At 30.7% G+C, this 22,472-nt stretch overlaps 2 protein-coding genes across 2 annotated transcripts; one reads left to right on the forward strand and one right to left on the reverse strand.

The window, feature by feature from the left end:
• Positions 1-2,249: 2,249 nt before the first annotated feature.
• Positions 2,250-6,701, reverse strand: LOC139519211 (uncharacterized). The gene is made up of 4 exons (XM_071311136.1): positions 6,425-6,701; positions 4,451-4,654; positions 3,898-4,004; positions 2,250-2,717 (listed from the first exon to the last, which is right to left on the reverse strand). Exons 1-4 carry the CDS (start codon positions 6,651-6,653, stop codon positions 2,544-2,546), a joined length of 714 nt encoding a protein of 237 aa, XP_071167237.1. The 5' UTR covers positions 6,654-6,701; the 3' UTR covers positions 2,250-2,543.
• A 2,399-nt stretch (positions 6,702-9,100) lies between these two features.
• LOC139511115 (cysteine protease ATG4C-like) lies at positions 9,101-22,362 on the forward strand. Its single transcript, XM_071297690.1, has 9 exons — positions 9,101-9,935; positions 10,718-10,801; positions 11,977-12,189; positions 13,281-13,467; positions 14,493-14,569; positions 14,925-15,200; positions 15,536-15,612; positions 16,280-16,399; positions 17,755-22,362. Exons 1-9 carry the CDS (start codon positions 9,176-9,178, stop codon positions 17,947-17,949), a joined length of 1,989 nt encoding a protein of 662 aa, XP_071153791.1. The 5' UTR covers positions 9,101-9,175; the 3' UTR covers positions 17,950-22,362.
• Positions 22,363-22,472: the final 110 nt, after the last annotated feature.

Here is a 22,472-nt window from a genome sequence, read left to right on the forward strand (position 1 = left end):
ACAGAAATCTATGAAATTTTAACATAAGGTCTATGACTACAAAAGGAAGGTTGGTATTGATTTTGGAAATTCTAGTCCCAACAGTTTAGGAATTAGGGGCCAAAAACAAGTCCCAAATAAGCATTTTTCTTGGTTTTTGCACAATTACTTTAGTATAAGTTAATAGAAATCTATGAAATTTTAACACAAGGTTTATGACCAAAAAACGAAGGTTGGGATTGATTTTGGGAGTTTGGTCCAAACAAATTATGGTCCAAAAGGGTCCAAAATTAAACTTTGATATGCCAAATCTAACCATGTATTCAGATTCTTAATTTTTTATCCTGTTTTCAAATTGTTCTACAAAGGGTCAAAAATTAAACTTTGTTTGATTTAAAAAAAAAATGAATATATGGGGTTCTTCAATATGCTGAATGTTACCATGTATTTTAATTTTTAATATTTGGGCCCGGTTATCAAATTGGTCCACATTGAGGTCTAAAGGGTCTTAAATTGAACATTATTTGATTTCATCAAAAATTGAATTCTTGGGGTTCTATGATATGCTGAATCTAACCAAGTATTTAGATTTTGGAAATTGGACTTTTAAAATTTAAGTTTTTAAGTTTAAGTTCTTAGACCACATTCATTCTGTGTCAGAAAACTATGTATTCACAATCCAAATTCAGAGCTGTATCAAGCTTAAATGTTGTGTCCATACTTGCCCCATCTGTTCAGGGTTCGACCTCTGCGGTCGTATAAATCTGTGCCCTGGGGAGCATCTGGTTATTACATGAAGTCCAATTGTCTTCGTCTGTTTTGTTTTTTTTCATTTGACCTTCACCTCATTTTCATGGTTCAGTGGTCAAAGTTAAGTTTTTGTTTTTTGGTCTTTTTTCTTATACTATAGGCAATATGTCAACTATATTTGGTGTTTGGAAAAATTTATGATCTATATGTCAGTCGCACAGGTTGTGTTTGACCTTGACCTCATTTTCATGGTTCATTGCTCAGTGTTAAGTTTTTGTGTTTTGGTCCGTTTTTTCTTAAACTATGAGCAATAGGTCAACTATATTTATTGTATGGAACAATTGTTAGCTGTACATGTCTGCCTGGCATGGTTCATCTGACCTTGACCTCATTTTCATGGTTCATTGGTGAATGTTTTGTTTTCTTGATTCATGTTAATATATATATAAAAAGCTATGCATTTAGGACTATCAACATAATATCAATGATTAATAAAGAAGGCGAGACATTCCAACGTGTGCACTCTTGTTATAAAGCTGTTGCTTGTTGAGCTCATAAATTCAGTCAGATGTTTTCGTCAGAGGCGGGCTTAAAAGGGGCCAGGGGTCCCGCCCCCCTTTTTGCTGGAAAAAATGGTTGATTTTATAGGGAATCACTGAAGCATGACCGGAGCGGGCCCCTCTTATGCAGTCAATGGACCTTTACTTAGGAAAAATTCTGGATCCTCCTCTTTTCGTACGTCTTACAACTGTTAACACTGACCTCAATTTCATGATTCGATTAACACTAAAAAATGCTCGGTTATTATTTTGCCTGCAACGAATCTCGGCGGTTTAGAGTCCTACATTTATAAATATTAAATTAGACAAGAAATATCACTCAATATCAACGTTTGACCAAATGACACGAAGGTAAAGCACCGTCTTATGGTAATACTTTTTCGTATCAATTATCATGTTAATGTCAAAAGCCAAAACTAACAAAACTTGGCCTGCACAAGGCTTTTTAAGTGACTGTACTATTTATACCAATTTTAGTGGGCTAATGGTTCTATGCGAAATAAAACAAATTAAGAGTCACCTTAAAGGGGTGTTAATCTAATAAAAAAAAAACAAAAAAAAAACCCTTTTTGGTGCTAATGTTCAAAAACATTTTGTGTATTTAACGTTCAAAACTTGTAGTCTCAAGTGTAACTAGTGATGGTCATTCCCAAACGCCCATGATGTGTCATATATTCTCGCATCAATAATAAAAACAATCAAACAAAAATAAATAAAATTTATGTAAAAATATTTGTTTTTTTATAAAACTATACAATAAAGCAAAGTATATATATATTTAAATAATTTAGTTCTGCCTTCAACTTAAATATTTGTGAATTTTTTATACAAACGACTACATGCGAACTATATTTGTTGTTTTTCCAACCAGTTAGTTTAAACTTGTAAACGTTTTAAAAGGGGAAGGAGTGCAGGGTTTTGCAGGAAATTACTGTTATGTCTTGAACTTGAAAAAACGTAAACGTAAACGTCGGGTTTTACTTTTCCTCTTCAAAGGTCACATTTATATAAATTCAAACGGCGATTACAATTATTCTAAGTGACTTGTATACTTTAAAAAAAGAACACATTTGAAATGAGCAATAAATGAATGATTGTTGATTTTATCCTGAAACAAAAAAAAAATATCACAGTCGTACATATAGTCCGATTTTTTTAAATCAAAGCACAATTATCTTGTTCCACTACAGTGGTGCGTGTACTGACAAAATGAAACACTGCGAATCAAAAAACCGACACAGTCCTGCATAAAGACTAGACATAGTCAGTACCATCCCGTTTAAATGAAAGTTTCCATTGAGCATGTTTCTGGACATGTACAGCAAGAGCTTTTGAATCATCTTCTGGATCGGAGTCAGTTTCCACTATTTCATTTAAATGAAAACGACCTCTCTTTATTTGAATAATAATAATATCTGCCAGAATTACCTTCAAAGGAAAAGTTAAAAATGGAAACCTTTAAATAATTTTTAAAACCACATGCATCAATGCAAATACAGAAAACATATAATGAAGATTAAAACAATGACATATAGCATTACACTTTTTTGTTGGTTGTCGAGCAGTATCATACAAATCTATTATCTCAGTTTGTCATTATAAATATATGTATGAAATACTTCTCACTGGACAGTAAATCAACAAAAGTCTATCAAATTTTGCGTAGGTTTGAATATGGTTTTATAATACAAGTTGTCTATGTGTGTGCTCTTTAGCTTGTTGAGTGTTAATTGTCACGTCGATGTTGCCATATTGCAAATTTTTCCTTATAGACTAATGATTTTTATGTTGACCATTCGGTGCCTTCTGTTATTTTCTATGTCGTGCTAGAGACCATATCTCTTGTTGGAAAAATTATCTTTTAGGAAAGGTAATGCTTTTGAAAATATATATCTTAATGTTAATTCATTAAAACATGTGTGCATTTTTCGTGTATAGATTTTATTAGTACATTACACTGTACAACATACAACGAAGCCCTCCAGGCAAAGTGTAAGAAATTGTGGATAAGACAGTCTGTAAATATTGGGCTTTACATTTCGTGTAAGACAAACATGTAAATCTCTGATCTGTACTTAGTTTCGTTCTTGATTTGGAGATGTATACATACCCTACCACGTCCGGTCTGTGTTCAGGTTAAATGTTTTTTCCTGCTCTTTATCGATCTGATGAGTTCAGCCACTTTCAATTTTTGTTATATTTTGTTCTTTTGCTGTACTTTTACATCAGTGTGTCGGATTAGGAAAAGGGTTTGGCACCAGCAAACTAGATTTACTCCGGCACCTTCTACATCTGCCAGTGAGTCCCAAGCCAGGAGCCAGTAATACAGTGCACGATTGTCGTTTGTTGCTGTATATCATATTTGTTTTTCGTTCATAGTTTTGTTTAAACCAGGCCATTCTTTTTCTTGTTTGAATTGTTCTATATTTGTCATTTCTTAGCATTAAAAAGAATGCGGTATGGGTTTTTATCATTGTTGAAGACCTATTGTAAGAGTACGGTGACCTATAGTTGTTAACTACGATGCCATTTGGTCTCTGGTGGAGAGTTGTTTCATTGTCATTAGACCATATCTCTTTATATTTATTTATATATTGTAAGTTCATACCATAATTAATGAATATACTCCTCCAGCACATCCTAACCCAAAAGACCATGACAGCTGTGATACACGATGAGTAGCTAATATAATACATCCTATGAGAGTTAGTAATCCTGGAAAAATAAAAACATTGATATTCAGACTGGTTTGACGTGAAAAAAAACTCTTTGCATATTCTGAAAGCTTAATAATTTTAAATTTATACATATTTTTTTTATTGTAAATAGTAGAATGTTGTTCTCTTTGCAGAAGATGTTTTTTTTTATTTATTAAGATTGGCTCACAGGGACCATTGTGAAATATCTTACATTATCTAATAACAAAAATTAGAAAGAAAACAGTACAAATAGTTTTAACATACATTTTTTTTTATCTTTGAATTAAAAAAAAATAGATCTGAATTTTAATTTAATGTCCTTGTTCGTCAATTAATATCGCCAAGTTTGGTGACGCCAATATTTGCAAGTGTAATTAAATTGAAACCTTAAAAGCCTAACCTAGTATAGTTAGCATCATATTCTATACTACAAACTGTGGTAAGATTAAATCAATTACATACCTGAAATTGTATATATTAAATTAAAGATACAGCCTGCAATGATTTCATGGAGCCAGTCGTAATCGAATGGGTTCCCCGAGTCTGTACCATCACCCACCACATCTCGAACATAGAAACGCCACAGTGTGAACACTATTAAAACAACCAACAGGAATGTGTTGAACAAAAGTGAAATTACCTGAAACCAGAGATTCACCTCCTGATCTGGAAATGAAAGTGAAATGTATAATGTAATACATTGATAGTTATTAATTAGATAGACTGGTGTTATAGGAGAATAAGGAGATGTTGTGGGACTGCCAATGAGACATCCCCGACATTTCAAATGAACTATCAACTATATGCGATCGTAAGCTCTTCAACTTTGCAAAAACACATACCGATTAGTTACCTATATAACAGACCAGTACATGATTTCAAACGGTAAAACTTAACAGCATGATTTACGCTAAAACAATAAACGAACAACTAATTTGACAGTCAGCTACCAACGGCAACCACATAAATACAGGCGCCTGAATTTTGAAAAACATATGGGAAAAACGTTTGTGAACGCTCAACCTTCCTCTAACCCACAGTAAAACCTAAGAACAAACTGTAAAGTCAGTTGGAATTGGCTTCATTCGTCAGTTTGGGACGAAGTAGAAAAAAAACTAACTTAAAGTAAAAAAACAACAAAGTACCGATCTAAGAATAGAAAAGTTACCGAAAGCTAGTCCAAAGCCAATTACAAGTTTATAAATCATCACGATTCTCTTACATTTATTATCAATCCGTACACATCCAATGGATTTAGTAAAGACGAAATAAATAGTCTGAGAAGTGTATGACATTGTACAATGACAAACATAAGTACATCAAACCGGTTGTCATATTCTTCAATAAGTTCGTACATAAACTGCCCACAATCAACAACAATAAAGCAACATAACACAAACGCATAATTCGAAAGGTTATTTTTCTTTCCGAAAATGCAATTCATTTCTTCGATATCCTTGAAATGTCCGGTTTTACGTAAAGATGTTGGACCTAAGACCCATAAATTGTTTTAGTACCAACCATTTGCACATGTAAAATGTTGATGCGATCGCTTAATATTCTTTAACCGTGACTTTGGAATGAAAACAGTAATAAAAACGAAATTACATTGACTACAGCATAAAGGAATATTGGGTCATGAATTAGAAGCACGCCATATCCATTCTTCAGGGTTCTAAAAGCTAGAAAGTGTCAATATTAACTGTAAACACGAATTAAATGTTAAAGCACGCAAATCCACGGAACAAAATTGTATAATAAATTAATAATACAACTTATAGATTGAAAAGATTAAATATGAATGTGTCGATAATTCAACTAAATAGTAAATAACAAATTAAATCCAAAGTAGTATGTTGCATATGCATAATTGATTTTCTTTTTTACTGAGTTTGAAATCAATCATAATGTATGTTAATGTTTTGCCTTTCTGTTTAAAGACTTTAAGGCATTTGTTTTGTAGTTGTATGTTAAATCGTTCTCTAAAACATAAGCATTCAAATTCTTACACAAACATAGAGTTGTCTCATTGTCACTTATACCACATCTTCTTATATCTATGTGAAATAATGTGCGCAGTTACAAACTCTTCTGGTTTAAGATCTTTTAACAAAGAAAAGAGTAATCTTAGACAGACGTAGAATTTTCAAGTATTCATGAGAATGTTATCCTATTTTCACTAATACCTTATACGTTTTTTTCCCTGTAATGCTTATGAACAATGAACCATATCTGTTTTGTTTATTCTTAAAATAAATATATACAATGTATAATAGATACCCCTGACTATTTCCTTCCTCCTTAAACTGTAAAATTCTTAGATAAGTCGGTCTATACAGCCGAAATCGAAAGTAAATGATTTGAAATAGTCATCAACGTGTGGTAAAGAATACAGAACTACTCTTGAAAATAGACTAAGAGGTTATGGATACTTACATAGACTATCGTGAATAAAACATCCCCTTAAACTACTTGTATGATTCAATGTCAAACAGTCACTACAGCTGTAAAACAGTCCAATTTCGTGACACCCTTCGATCACCCAGAAGGGGGAAAAGAATCCTATGAAATGTAATGCGTATCCAAATAAAAATACACTAAGTAAAGTACACGGAGTGATTTGGAACACACCTATATCTATTCGTACAGTTCGTCTTTTCGCCATATTTATTTTTACCTATATTTATATATATATATACCGGTATATACCTGTTGTAAGGTCCAATGATTTCTAAAATAGTTATTATATGAGTGTAAAACGATAGCGTGGGAGATAAAAGGGACGAAAGGTGATATTTAACTAAATTGTCGATTTAATGTTAAGTTCACGTATTTTCAGTATGACTCTATCAAATCAAATTATAGAGAATAACAATAAAAAATAATAAGACATTGAACTTCTGTGCACATGCAGTCGTATAGTATTACAGTGTTTTGATAATAGCCTTCTATCGCGAATCATATCAAGAGCGTCATATTCGGGTCCATTGATCTCTACGTTTGCACGAAAGTACAAAGGAAAAGGAAGGTTGACCAATTAAGAAGGATAAGGGCCCGTTGAAAATAATTTGTGAAAAGTTGGAGAATTTAATAACTTCCTCATATTCATATTATTTTTTTTCAAATTTCTGAGTATAAAGAAAACGCGTTTAGAAATTAATAACAAAATGAAAGAAAAAAAAGGGTGGCTGTAAGGATTGATAAGTTTACCCATATTGTCCATATTGTATATAAATTACAGGGTTCGGTAAACATCTTCTTCTTTAGAATTAGGATATGATATCCAGTTTGAAATGAGTTTTGTACGGACACTTAAAAATAAAAAATTACGTTCACTGAAATCTAAAACGTTGTGACTATAGTTACGGGCATAGCGAACGAGTTGTGATATATATATGGTACAGTGAATTTGTGAAATATAATTTGTGATTTTGTAAATCCCACAGTTTCGGTGATAATATTGCCAGGGATTTTTTTAATTCCTGATTTCAAGTTTAATTAAACTTGATATTAGAAATGTGTTTTTTAATACAAATTAAACAATAAAATTGAGAATGGAAATGGGGAATGTGTCAAGCATTCTAGCTGTGAGTATTGCCTGGCATTACATAGTCCCCTATCGGTTACTGTACTGGCACAAAATTCTAACTTTATCTATAACTTGTCATTGAGTAAACTATATAACAAAAATTAAGCCAATATGACCAAGCATGACGAAACAAGTGAGGAAAACTTATTATTTGAGTGCATTTTCTTATTCCAATGAACATAACTCGGCACAAAATCATTAAACCGGACCAAAATTTGAAATGAATCTGTAACTAGTCATGATAAAATTTATACCAACTGTCATATCAATATCTTTAAGCAGGACCAAACAAATTGCGGAAACAGTTGTCTTAAATTTTAAAGCATTGGGAAAGAAAAATTCAAAATATCGATAATATCAGAGACATATATGTCTCTCTGATAATATCATATAGCCCAGAGTGGAGGAAATTCAAAATGTCGATAATTTAAAAAACGTACCTGGGGTTAATAACTTAACGATTTGAATTAGGTTCATTCCCTGTAAACATTAAGTCTTATGAACTTACTAGACTAAGTATCATTGTATTAGTTGTCTCTGCTACTATGTTTGAATATTATGTGGGCCCTAAATACACCGTGTAGAGATTGATGAATTGTATGGAAGTGGATCAAACTCTCACATAAAGATAACTTGAATTCCATAGTAAAAATAAATAAAAACAATCTGGAATATCGTCAACGAACTTTTTTAAAACTTTTTAAAAAAATTAGAAGATTTTATAAAACCAAATTAAAATAAGAACTGTTAGAGATGGTACTATCGTTTCTTTAAAAAATCAAACATAAGAGATAACAACCATGGGAAACCTTTATTTATTTTATATAAATCTATATGTATACAGTAATTTTTTTTTACTAAATATATCGATTTTTATCCAAGGAGCAAAGCATATTCATTCAGTAACTTTAATGTTCCGTAAGATCGTGGGAAAAAACAACAACTTACGAATGAATTAACTCACTAGTATTGTTAGCATGTAAGTTTTATTTTAAAGAATAATTGGACAAGTATTCCAGGATTTCCTTATTTCAGTTCAATAATATTATTGCAGTTATAAAATTTAACAAGTTACAAAACGTGACGTCATAAGGAAAAATTAGAATAGTGTTAATTAAATTAAGCTAATTAGAATTCCTATGAATTAATTATGATATTTATCATTTAGTGATTATTATAACCAAATTCAGTCATCTGTATATAATTACAATGTATTTGTTTCCTTATGTTTTAAGGTGTACATAGTTGCTAAAACTATACCCTTTGGGTAGTGCTCCACAATTAATGGAGGAATATACAAGAAACTGAACTGAACTGAAGGTTTAACTGGTTATGCTAATAGTGTCTTAATTTTAAAATTAGTGACATTCAGACAGAATTTTATTTACCTTGAATAATGATTTAACATTATTTGTGTAATGTATTTGGACCACGCTTCTGTAAATATAAGAAACTTTTTGGAGACAGGTTCGGGTTTATAACTCTGTCTTTTAGATATATCTACTACAAAAAAAAATATTGTCATGTGACCATTGTACACAAAGTTCAAGATGGCGGAAGACAAGTTTTGACGTTTCAGTTTCTTGTTCTCAATAATCATGGATTCAAATTCATCTAAAGGAATTCAGTCTATAAATTTGTCGAAAAACAGAAAGTACTCGGCTGAAGTAACATCATTAGATTCATGGAGTGAAGCAATCGATGACGAAGAAGTAGATTTAAAAGGGAAATTCGAACGTGAAACCGGTACAGGACAATATCAGAAAAAACAAACTAAAACGAAAACTGAGTCACAAAAACATATTAACGATTTAAAGAATCGGAAAAGTTTAAGCAAACAATCTGTGGTTTTGAACCCCAAAACATTGAAAAGCATCAATAATGAAGAACATGTAAGGAGCTTAGATTCATGTCCAGATAATTATTCCAATGACACTGTACAAAATTCAACCAAACAGACATTAGACCAAATTCCATCCACCTCATCTAATAGGGTTAGTGGTTGGTCTATGTCCTCATGTGAATCTGATCAGTTCACTTCATTAGACTATTCATCACTTCCAGTACCCCTGAACTTGTCTCTGCCATTACCAATGAACAGGGAATCTTCAAGCTTCCAAAGTGACATTATGAAGACACAAGGACAATCTTCAAAACTGAAAAGTAAATCTTATCAAGGATTAAATAAGAACTTATCTGCTGAAGTTGGTTCTTTTTTCGCTGGAGATGATGATGAATCTGATCAACCTCGATCCCTACCTCCTGATCTGAATAGAAGTTACTTGTGGACTGATGATGTGGATCAGAAAGAAAAAGTTAAAAATAAACTAATGTCAGTTTGGAACAACGTGAAATATGGTAAATTAATATTTAGAGGAAAAGGGTGGTTTTGAAACATAACATCTTTGTCAATTCAATATCGACTCTGTTCAAGTAAATGTATCACATATACTTTCTGAAAATACAGTGTACTATGTTCATGATGTTGCACATGTATAATTCATTAATGTTTATATAATTACAACTAGAGGAGATACAATATCGAATAGTCGGAATAGATTTATGTTACTTGTAGCACCCTGCTAGTAGCATGCTAATGTCTTATTTGATTAGATTTTATAATAAAATATAAGATGAAAAATAAATGAACATGCATTGCTATAGTTTAAGGGATTTTTTTAAATTTCAAATCCCATATGGTGCTATTTATGAAGATTAGGTATATCTAAATAAGTCTCCAAAACGTTGTATAAATGTATATGTACATTGTGCATCAATATGTTAATGAAAACTGTGACATACAAATGTACAAAGTCATATACTGTATACACTTTTAACAATCTACCATGTGTAACTCATAATAGCCTGTACTAAAGCCACTAACTTATAGCACATAAAAAAGTACTTGTACGTTAAAAGCTTATATAGAACTACACTGTCCTGATTCTTGATATCAGTGACTGCTATGTACAATACTAAATGTACAATGTATGTTGTAGGGTATTGTATGTACATGTATGTTGTAGGGTATTTTATGTACATGTATGTTGTAGGGTATTTTAGTTACAAGTATATGACCATGTACATGTATGTTGTAGGGTGTTTTATATACATTTGTACATGAGCTCTTTTAATTTCAGGTTGGACTTTAAAGACAAAAACAGCATTCAAATGTGACAGTCCAATTTTCTTACTGGGGACCTGTTACCATATTAGACCATCTGGTATGATTATTTACTTTATACATATATTATATTGTACAATGTAGCATTTAAGCTTACATGAAAGAACACACTTTAAACTTACATTTTGTACATGTATACTACATTGCTAATAAATACATTCATGACATTTTCTGACATGTACATGTACGTACTATCTATAATACTAAAATTACGAGGTCCAATTTGTTAGCCGTCATCACGTAAAAACGACGAATCACAGAATTCAACTTTATATATAACTAATATAGTACAAAGGTGTAGATTAAAAATTACACCACTCCAGCCCCTTTTGTTTTCCACGTAATTAATATTGCCAATAATTAACAAGTTCCGGGTCGAGTCCGCTACCGATACCAATAGTATATTCACCTGTTACCTATTACCTTATCTGTACGTTCCGCATCTGACAGGCGCACCACCAAACGTTGTATTCAGGATTAATATGCTATATACACGGGTCATAACCACAGGGTTGACACTACTAAATTGTCAAATTGTTACCTATTGTAGTATTTTAATCAATAAGACTTTCTAAGATAACAATACGAATACTAAAAATCTGGACTAAAAATAAGGCGTATAGGTAGTTTTCAATTTGTTAGTGGGCATGACGTAAAACAGCGAAGCAAAGAATTCAACTTTATTTATAACTTATATAGGACAATGCTGTTGATTAAAAAATACTCCATTCCAGGACCTTTTGTTTTCCAAATAATTAATATTATTGTTTCAGTTCGACGGGTTCAAACAGAAAGACTTGAAAGCAGAGAAAAACTGTGTATCTTATAATCGGCATGACTTTATCAGATGACAATACTAATACTAAAATAAGGCTTGCACATAGTTATATACTTTAATTCAGTCACGGACCCGTGATATCACGGGTGTGTTCTAGTACAGTATAAACTTGCACTTTTATTCATTTATACATTGTACCTCTTATTGTGACTAATGCAAGTGTAAACGGTCCTTGAAATATATATTTGTTTCTCTTGATTTTTTCTAAAGTGTAAAATTTGAGTGTAACCATATGCATATGTGTAGGCTCTACTCTAAATTTTTAAAACGATTATAAAAGATAGGAATTTAACCTACATGTATGATGTACATGTATCAGTAATAAAACCATTTCTGTTTGTCTGTCATTATTTTGATTATCCCTTTTATTTGAACAGACGAAGAAGTGAGGCCAGGTGAAAGAAAGAAAAGACCACCAAATGTTGAGATGTTTAAACAAGATTTTGCTAGTCAGATTTGGTTTACATACCGTCAAGATTTCCCACAGATACCAGGAACAAAGATGACATCAGACTGTGGGTGGGGATGTATGTTACGAAGTGGACAGATGATGTTAGCGAGAGCTTTCCTTACTCATTTCTTAGGAAGAGGTAAAAATTATTATTTTATGTACATGTACACTGATTAATTTTGTAAAAGTTGACTCCTTAATGAACTCAAAATCAAAAGTCTGTAGGGCTTTCAATAAATTCTGATTTATCTCATGTCCTGACAAAATATGGAAAAATGTTATTGTTAGTCTACTTAGTCATGTTAGTTGGATGTTTATAAAATTAATTAATTTAATATTTGATGTAAAGTTTATTATCTTAAGTGAAAATACAGTTTATGATTTGGGGTAGTACAGCAGGTAGAAGGATGACTCGAGCTGTTTCCATAAATTATGAACTGTTCAACAAATGCTTGTAAAATTTATATTCATCTTGTTAGATTGTTACATCAGATTAAAAACGAAGGCCAAGTTTGAAATCAACTGTTTTTACTTTCATGACTTACAATGCTAAAATCTAGAGTAATGGTTCTTGATTGATTGGAAAATGGCACCTATTTCATTTTCGTACAATAAGATGAGTTACTGATGACAAAATTGGGATCACTTTTCATTTTTACCTTCAAGAGTTATGGTATTTAATTGATTGGATTTTATGACACTTTTAAAATAAGCAACTACAGGTGATGATGGTATAGCCTCCAACAATGAGTCAAATCCTATACTGTATATATAATTATGCTACATATAGTTATCTATAAAAGGCCCAATAGGACAAAAAGAGAAACAATTCAAACAAACAGCATAAATAAAAGAAGAAAAAAATATGATGACTGCAAATCAACATAAGCTGTTGATTGACAGGCTCCTGACATGGGACAATTGCATTAAGTAATTGTTACTAGGGTAAAACAGGTTTGTGAGCACTCAACCCCTTTCCTAACCTGAGACAATAATATTAATGGAACAGCACAAAATAAGTTTCAATAATTGTTGTTATTTTTATGTACAATAATATCTCAACTTATAGCACTCATGATAATGGTGATGTCGAAGAAAAATGTCAATATTATGAAGCTTTCCTAATGCTGTTGGAATTCTGTTTCTTTCTCACCATAATTACAAATTTGTTATTTTAATTTGTATGTTCCTGCATTCTGTTAAATAATTCATTGATGTTTATGGTTTTAGATTGGAATGTATTTCGGGAGCAGTCAAGAGAGCATGATACATACAGAAGACAAGTTATTCGTTGGTTTGGTGATTTTCCAAGTGAAAATTCACCGTTTTCAATTCATCGTCTAGTAGAAGCAGGGAAGTCACATGGTAAACAGCCAGGCGATTGGTATGGTCCTTCATCTGTGGCTTTTATACTCAGGTAAAACTAGCATATTATGCTCTGGTTTTGTGCTGTGACTGCATTTATAGAAGCAAAGCAAAACATAGATGTTGCTTTTCTACTAATTTCAATTGTCAAAACTAATCTCATTTATATGCAGCAATTCAGGACCCATCCCTTCAGCAAACATGTGCTGCAGTGATTTACATTGTTCAAGTTTCTGATTATTTACAAAGTTATATTTTATAAGTTGGTACATGTATGCTGTCATTTCAGTTACAAGTGCCTTGAAGGGGAATGTTGGGATGTGCTTTATATAATTGATTTACTTACCCAATGTCTGTTGTCAAATTATGGGAGATAGTTTCAAGTTTGATAAAAAAGATGTGTTATATTCATCATCTACTTCACATGCCACATGTACAAGTGACAAAGTAGTTATAATTTAATCAATTATATTAAAAGTAATCGGACCAATATCTGAATGACAATGCAAAGTATCTAGGAAAAACAAAGTTTTATTAGTTTAGAGTTTCCCAACCGACACTCACATTTTATTGAAAATCTCTCAACAATGAGAAAAACACATGGTTAGCTATGATAGGCCCAAGTTTACAAAAATGAAATAATTAAAAAGTGAAAACCAGCAACCAGATTCATACTACAACAATAAACAAAAAACAGTTATACAGATGATAAGCATCAACAACCACTAGATACATGGTCTTGGCATAGAACATGTACATGTGAGTGGTTGAACACTTAATCTTAAAATATCTATTCTTCAATTCTTAAATTAATCCCTGTTGCCATGAAATTTAAACTTAATTGTTCACACTCTGAGTCTTTTCCTTTTAACTTTAGTGGATAGTCTTCTCATTATCAATCAAGCCTTATCTCCTAATTTTTATATTGATCAAATTTTAATTTGGTAGTCTTGGCAACATTAAATACAAATCAGTAACGGCATGATATTAACGAGATTTGAAACAGAGAAAACACACAAATATTATCTCATGCTTTTAATTTTGAAAACATTATATCTCAATTTTTTTTTTTTACAGAGAATCTATGCAGAAAGCAATTGAGACTCAGCCTCTACTTGAAAACGTTGTTGTGTATGTGGCACAGGATTGTACAGGTATAATAAAACTTTTAAGTACTCAAGGCTTTAAAAGGGTAGATGAAATACTTCATATTTTAAAGTTTCATGAAAAAATATCAAGAGAATATTAGAAGTGTAATAATGCCTGATGAACAGCTATTTGCAAAGACCAAGGGATGTGCTAGTAACTCCTTGTACATGTAGAACAAAATGCATCTGATGTATATTTCAAAATACCAAAATGTATTTAATCATGTTTTTTTACAAGATTCAGTCAGTGAAATAAAGTAAAGTTGCAGAAATGAAACAAGGTTACTCTGAATTTATGTATGGGCCCAATAAATGAATAACTCAGGATGTGCCATGAAAAGTTTATTTTATTCTGTTGTAGTATACAAAAAAGACATCCATGAGATGTGCTGTGCAAGAGGAAGATCAACAACTAAATTTGGCAGTTCTTCTGATTCAACCGAAATAGTTGTGGACACACAGACAGAGGAAGAGGAGTGGAAGAGAGCAGCAATTATTCTAGTACCAGTCCGTCTTGGAGGAGAGGAATTAAACCCTGTTTACATACCTTGTATCAAGAGTCTTCTAGCACAGGATGGGTGTATTGGTATAATTGGAGGAAAACCTAAAACATCACTTTATTTTGTAGGATGGCAAGGTAACTATTCTAATGTGAAAGATAGAAAAAATTTCATAACATTGTGGACAACTGCAATACTTATGTTGGTAATAATACTGAATAATTTACCTTGAACTTGTTTGTCATCGGCTATCAATAACAGTGATTTTATGCTCACTCAGCCTGTCAGAAGCCTTCCAATAGGGATTTAAATAGAATAAAAGAGTAAAGTACATGCAGGTGTCTGAGAAGAATATCCAGTGGAAAATATTTCATGCATTGTCATGACAATTGAATAATTAAAAATAAGTGAATGTTTTTATGATTTTATCATGTATCCTTACTATCCTATTATCTTTTTTTTCTATTTTTAGATGACAAAGTTATATATTTAGATCCTCACTACTGTCAAGATGCAATAGACACTAGAGAAAGAAATTTTCCAATTCAGGTTTGTTGTGTTGTTAATGTTCCATCCATCAGTTGATTATAGAAATGTACCATTTCCTAAGCTAAACAATGGGAAATATTGAATGAGATCAATCATCAACCATTATTTACCCTGTGCCGAAAACTAAGGTGTAACTAATGGTTTGACTTATATAACCACAAGTTGATACAAATTAATAAATACGAATATAATTATGGTTTTCATCTCTTGAGGAGTGGGAGTTAATTGTTATTTTTGTTAAATTTATTCATGAATTCTACTCGTTAATGACGATGTTGAAATAAACAATTATTACATACATCTGAATGCTATAATAAAATTGAGAAAGGAAATGGGGAATGTGTCAAAGCGACAACAACACGACCATAGAGCAGACAACAAGTTGACGAATTTGGTTAAATTTCATTTGGTTGCTGTTTTGTGTCTCCTTTTTTAAAAGATTGACCATTTATAAATGCAAACTAGAAGTGCATGCATACATGTAGTTGATGCAATCCAACTTGGTGATTACCAATAAAATATGAGGTATAAGAATTGATATTATCAATCATTACAATAACTTGAAGCCATTTCATTTTTGCATTTTAACTTTGGTGCAATATAAATACAAAATAAAAAATGTTATACGTGTATATATTTTATCTTAATTCCATTATTTTTTTTCCAGACTTTTCACTGTTTATCACCAAGGAAAATCTCTTTAACAAAAATGGATCCTAGCTGTACCATTGGATTTTACTGCAAGACAAGAGCTGAATTTAACAGTTTTGTAAAGCAAACAGAAGAGGTTTGTTCATTCACATTCAGAATTATATAAATCATAAAAGAAAAGAGCAGTAGCTGAAGTGGCAAAGTTTGCTACATTATACACCTACAAAACACCTTTATTTGTAACTGATTATTTTCTACTACTTTTGTGAACAAAATTCAATACTGACATGTAGGAATTCAAAGTTTAATTTATTGTGATTTTTGTTATAAATTTTCATTTACAGCTTATAATAAAAGTAAGGAGAAAGGGTATGAAAGCACTAATAAGGCAACTGTCCATAAAACCAAACACAAAGATGCGAACAACTGCAGGTCACTGTAATTCAAATTAAAAGGGTTCAATATTTAAATTTGGAGTCCAATTCGTCATAAAGGAGTAGGTCCGGTAAGGACTGATTTTGGCCTCAAATTTCGTGTTCATCTGATGAAAGATTTTGACCACTTTTTAAACACTTAAGTGTCTATTTTATTTGAATTAATTAGTTTATGTGAAAGATTTTAACAAATTTAATCATTAAAAATGATCCGATTCAAGCTCAAATATGAAAAATCTACCAAATATGCCGAAAAATGTCACTTTTCAGATGGTTTTTGGTAAAAATGAAAGTGGCCGCATCCGTGTTCATCCTCAACCTTTATATATAACAGGCTATTATTTAAACTTGGAATTATTATTAACTATGGAATTTTCATAATTTCTTGTGTTAGAAATTTCTAATAAATTCCATGTTTATTCTGTACTTCAATGGTCTGTGCTGCGCACAACACTTTCTTTTACAAAAAAAATAGTACATTTTCAATAGAATGTACTGTGCCGCGCACAACACTATCTATACAAAATACATTATATGGAAAGTGTTATGAAACGCTCAAAACATTATTATGCCAAATAAACATGGAATTTATCAAAAATTTCCAGCACAGAAAATTTTACAAATTCCATAATTAAAAATAATTCCAAGTTTAAATAATAGCCTGTTATATGTTATGTATTATCATAAAATACAACTTACATTTCAATATTAGGGATGAACACGAATGCGGCCACTTTCGTTTTACACGAAAACCGTCTAAAATTTAACTAAAATGCTAGAATTATGAGGATTTCAGTAATTTAGCATGGCTTAATGGTGCTAGTACCGGATATATGTGCATTGTATTGTCAAAAACAGCCCATATTTATGTAGCAGAAGCATTCTACTGTCCAATAAATAACTAAAGGTTTACATTTTAACAATTTTGTAAAACTGCTATATTTTGGGGCCAAAAAGGGGTCTTACTGAACCTACTCCTTTAGAATAATACTTTGGAAAAAAACAACAATTTATAATGGCACATAGCTAATAACCGCATATTCATGTTTATTTTTAGATGATTTCACCACCTAAACAAAAACTTTCCTATCCAATGTTTGTATTCAATGAAGGAAACTCGACAGATGCTAATATAGAGAGTGATAGCTTTGAGAAAGAGGACCGTCTGCTTAGAGTCAAACATTACAAAATGGATCAGTATGGACGTATTAGATCTGGAACAGAAGATACAGAAGAATTTGTTGTATTATAACAAAGATTTAATTAGGGTTGACATTTCTTTTTTAACAGCTATGTTTATTAAATGCTAAATATTAGGAAAGTTATTTTAAAGTTGTTTTAAGCTTAACAGTTTTTAAATAAAACACATTGATAGTTATGAAGATAATGAGTTATTTTTGTGTAATCAGGGGTGTACTGAATTTCACATCAGTTTGAAAAATTCATACACCCTGATTACTTCAAGATAACAAATATATTTCTTTACTCATTTTTATATCAGGATGTAAAAATTGAAAAATGAGTATGGAGAACTTCCATTACACCATTTTTTCAACACTGATGTTGCTGTGCATTATCAAATATTACCTCTTTTTACTGTTTCTTTATTTTTCTGGAAATCTTGAATTTAATTTTAGGTTATTTTGAATTTTAAGAAGAGCAAGAGGTATTTACTTTTTTAAAGTTGAAAAGAAATTAAAAGTGATTAAAAAAAAACATGTTTCAGTTGAAAAAAAATGTGATAAACATTTGGACTTGGTACTGATTTTGAAAAAAATTATGAGAATGATTCTGAATTTGCATAATATCATTCTATGGCTGGGAAGTACTTGAATTTACTACACACTCATATGTAATTGTAATCTGTGATAATGATTCATCAATTTATAAAAAAAATATTGATAAATAAGCTATATAGAATAATTAAAACTGAATGTGGACTGTAAATTAATAGCAGATTTTTGTAAGATATGTTTTATTGAAATGTCGCGGGTCAGAGCTAATGTATAAATCCCTCCAATCTGTTTTCAGGTTATGTTTAGTTGGTCAGTAATAAATAACTATGTTTTAAGTTAACAATTTTATTTGCATTTCATGATTTTAAAATTGTTCAAATACTAAAGTTGACATGTATTCTGTAATAAACAATTTTAAGCTGTTTAAAAAAAATCAATAACTTTTTAAATATGTTTTCTTAACATATAATGAAATATCATATTTGGTTTTGACCTTTAAAAAAGCAGTTCTAGCATCCATCAAAATATAAAAATCAGGAAAACTTTTAAATTTTGGACTGGAAAACTATATGGATATGTGTCTTTAGTTTGAACCATGCAGGAATAGACTTATCAATAATTTTGTTAGCACTTGAGCTACAAACAAGTAGAACCATTTTTATAACAGTGTGACACTTATGTTGGTAATAATACTGAATCATTTACATTTAAATTGTTTGTCATCGTCTATCGATAACAATGGTTTTATGCTCACTCAGCCTTGTCAGAAGCCTTCCAATAGAGATTTAAATAGAATAAAAGAGGAAAGTACATACAGGGGCCTGAGAAGAAAAAAAGGAAGTTAAAGTATTCAGTATTTAAATCAACACACAAGGTTTAGTCCTCTGCTTGTAATTTGTATTATTTGATTTAGGCGGTTAGAACTGTTGACCACCCTACATTTTAAATGTCTTTAACGCATAGGATATGACAACTGGTTGTTACAGAGGAATGTTCACTTAATTTGACTCTGTCAATTGATAACCTGAGCAAGCCAAGAAATGGTCTTATCTACGCTGTTATGAAAATAAATCTATCTGTCCTAATTCATGTACAGATCTTAGGCAAAATATAAATTTGGGAATAAATGCTACATTTATTATTGTAAATGTGACATTGTGATACAGAACCAGTGTTAGAAATAGGAATAGAAAATCATTCAACAAATAAAACTGTCAGTGTTTATACTTGTCATGTACCATTTACTAGTAGGATTGTCAAAATTCATATGTATTCATTATTTTTGCTTCTTAACTTTGTTTGCTGATTCTTAGGATTTATGTTTATTTTAATGATAATGGTAATTTAAATACAAATTTATTCCTTTATACAATTTTTATTCTGTTGATTTGTACAGTTAATTTCCAGGTGAAATTTTATACATTTAGTAGTTTATTAAATCATAAAGACAAATTGATGATCTTCAAATCGTGATAATAAACAATTTTGAACTTTTTATGCCCCAACTACAATAGTAGAGGGGCATTATGTTTTCTGGTCTGTGTGTCCGTCCGTTTGTTTGTCCGTTTGTTCGTCTGTCTCGCTTCAGGTTAAAGTTTTTGGTCAAGGTAGTTCTTGATGAATCTGAAGTCCAATCAAATTGAAACTTGGTACACATGTTTCTTATGATATGATCTTTCTAATTTAAAAGCCAAATTAGACTTTTGACCCCAATTTCACGGTACACTGAACATAGGAAATGAAGGTGCAAGTTTCAGGTTAAAGTTTTTGGTCAAGGTAGCTTTTAATGAAGTTGAAGTTCAATCAACTTGAAACTTAGTACACATGTTCACTATGGTATGATCTTTCTAATTTTAATGCCACATTATTTTTTACCCAATTTCACGGTCCATCAAACATTGAAAATTATAGTGCGACTGGGGCATCCGTGTACATTACTTTTGACACATTCTTGTTATCTTTTAATTTGAAGAAAAATGTACCTGAAATGATTAATTCATTTTTATTTTTCATAAGTTTAGATTACAAAGAGAAGAAGTATAAATGGTGAATTCTCATGACAAATATATTGTAGCAGAAAACTATATTTACAAAATTATTTATGAGGTGCAATATTGCCATAATATATATATATATAATCTGTTAAGAATTTTGTTATGTACATAAAGTTTGAAATTTGTAGATATGTTATTTATTTTTTTTCTAATTTTTTTAGTGTTGAATGAATGTTTTGATTTGTTATACTTTTACATAATACATATAGAATATGTCATTATTTATTGTTAAATTGGTGATAATTCCAAGTAAAAAAAATCATTTTAAATAATAACAAGAAAATCGTTTAACATTAAATCATTACTCTGAACCTGAAGAATTAACTTCGTCTCTTAGATATTTTTTCACAATAAATAAAAAATTTAAGTAGCTTCCTGTTTCAATGAAAACATTTTTGGGGAATTCTGATGAATACTGGATAGTTGTCTAATTGTCAATCATACCACTTCTCCATATTATCAGATTTGGGTATATTATGAAAAGATTTTTGGGTTTTTATAAGGAATGGAGTTATATTTTGCACCATTTCACTACCTTTTGACACTTAAGAAACTGAAAGACTTGAGTTTGTATCTGGCATTAATATTTGAAGTATTTTTATTGTCCCTTCATTTATTACCATTACAGGTATCAATGGTAATAATTATTTATATTCATTCACATAAAGGATGTTACTGGATTATGGAATACACATACTGTGAATTCATATTAGTGGGATCTATTATTTGTGGATTGGGGAAAAATTGCATTTTTGTGTATTTTTTATTTTGACTTAGTCTGCATTTAAATCTACAGAAAATGTGTCCCTTGTTGAACATTTAAATTTGTGGTTTACCTATACCCATGAAGTACACAAAAATTGGTATCCCACAAATAATAAAAAATCCACAGTAGCCATGCAGTTAAGTCTTTGAACAATTTTGCCTGGAAGAGTTGAAGTCTTAGCTATAGTATTACATGTATTGCATATTGATGAAATGACAATTAAGTCAGAATATATTATTTTATTCATACCTATACCAAAGTACCAGATAATGGGTGTATGATACTTTTTAGGATTAATTGTCCTCCAATTGGGGTACTAACCTAGTGGTCCTGAATAGATATAAGGATGATACAGATTTCAGTGGGCATGACTATGATACCAAAAGTTTGGGAAGCCAAATATATTGTACATAAAACTAATAAGCATCAAAACCAAAAAAGTCCTTAACAGAATGCATGTTGTTTTAAATATTATTTTTGCCAGAGTTGCAATATAACTTTTGATACAAATTAAGGAAAGAAGATTCAATGTCAATTATGATACTGGCATGTATATGGAATCATCTGTATAGTTCTACCATCAAAGTGTAAAAATATAAAAGTATGATTAGTAAAATTTGTTTTGCAGTAGATTCCTGGCATAAAATGAATTTAAATGTACACCACAGTCTAAATGTTTAAGATCCAAGAAGAAAATTTATTCATACTTAAAATTATTTAAAAAAAAGATCATTCATTCTCGCTTTCCTTACAACACACTGTTCTACATTTGTATTTACTTTTGTTTTACATTCATATAAGTGTGCACTTAGTCATCCTTGGAGTTAATCTTGTCTTATGATAATGACCTGACATATAAAGTTAATGTCTAGACATACTTAAAACATTTGGGGAAGTATTTTCTTTTTTTTTAAAAGGCAATTCCTGTAATTTAAACATCTCAATAAAGCAATTATTTTACTTCATACTTACAGTTCATTGTTATAAAAAATGATAATGAATATTTGATAATTGACTTTTCAATTTTAGTTAAAGCCTTATTAATTTCTGCAATTATCATATAAATGTATCAATATTTGTTATGAATTTAAATAAAAAAAGGATAATTATTTCTTGTTTTATTTGTCTTTCTTATTGGTTTAGTTGTTTTAAACTGAATCAATTGGGTTTTTGTTTTATATATAAATCACTATAATTGAAGTGTGGACAGTTCAAAAAA

This window comes from Mytilus edulis, chromosome 1 (assembly GCF_963676685.1).
Source record: "Mytilus edulis chromosome 1, xbMytEdul2.2, whole genome shotgun sequence".
Classification (NCBI taxonomy): domain Eukaryota; kingdom Metazoa; phylum Mollusca; class Bivalvia; order Mytilida; family Mytilidae; genus Mytilus; species Mytilus edulis.

What these genes read in the sequence shown, in the direction of transcription:
- LOC139519211 (XM_071311136.1), bottom strand. Translation starts at nt 6,653, where the DNA reads ATGGCGAAAAGACGAACTGTACGAATAGATATAGGTGTGTTCCAAATC. An exon ending in TTTTATTCACGATAGTCTAT is followed by an intron (nt 4,655 to 6,424) that starts GTAAGTATCCAT and finishes TTTCATTTCCAG; the next exon opens with ATCAGGAGGTGAATCTCTGG. An exon ending in GAGTATATTCATTAATTATG is followed by an intron (nt 2,718 to 3,897) that starts GTATGAACTTAC and finishes TTTCCTTTGAAG; the next exon opens with GTAATTCTGGCAGATATTAT.
- LOC139511115 (XM_071297690.1), top strand. Translation starts at nt 9,176, where the DNA reads ATGGATTCAAATTCATCTAAAGGAATTCAGTCTATAAATTTGTCGAAA. An exon ending in AAAGAAATTTTCCAATTCAG is followed by an intron (nt 15,613 to 16,279) that starts GTTTGTTGTGTT and finishes TTTTTTTTCCAG; the next exon opens with ACTTTTCACTGTTTATCACC. An exon ending in TTGTAAAGCAAACAGAAGAG is followed by an intron (nt 16,400 to 17,754) that starts GTTTGTTCATTC and finishes GTTTATTTTTAG; the next exon opens with ATGATTTCACCACCTAAACA.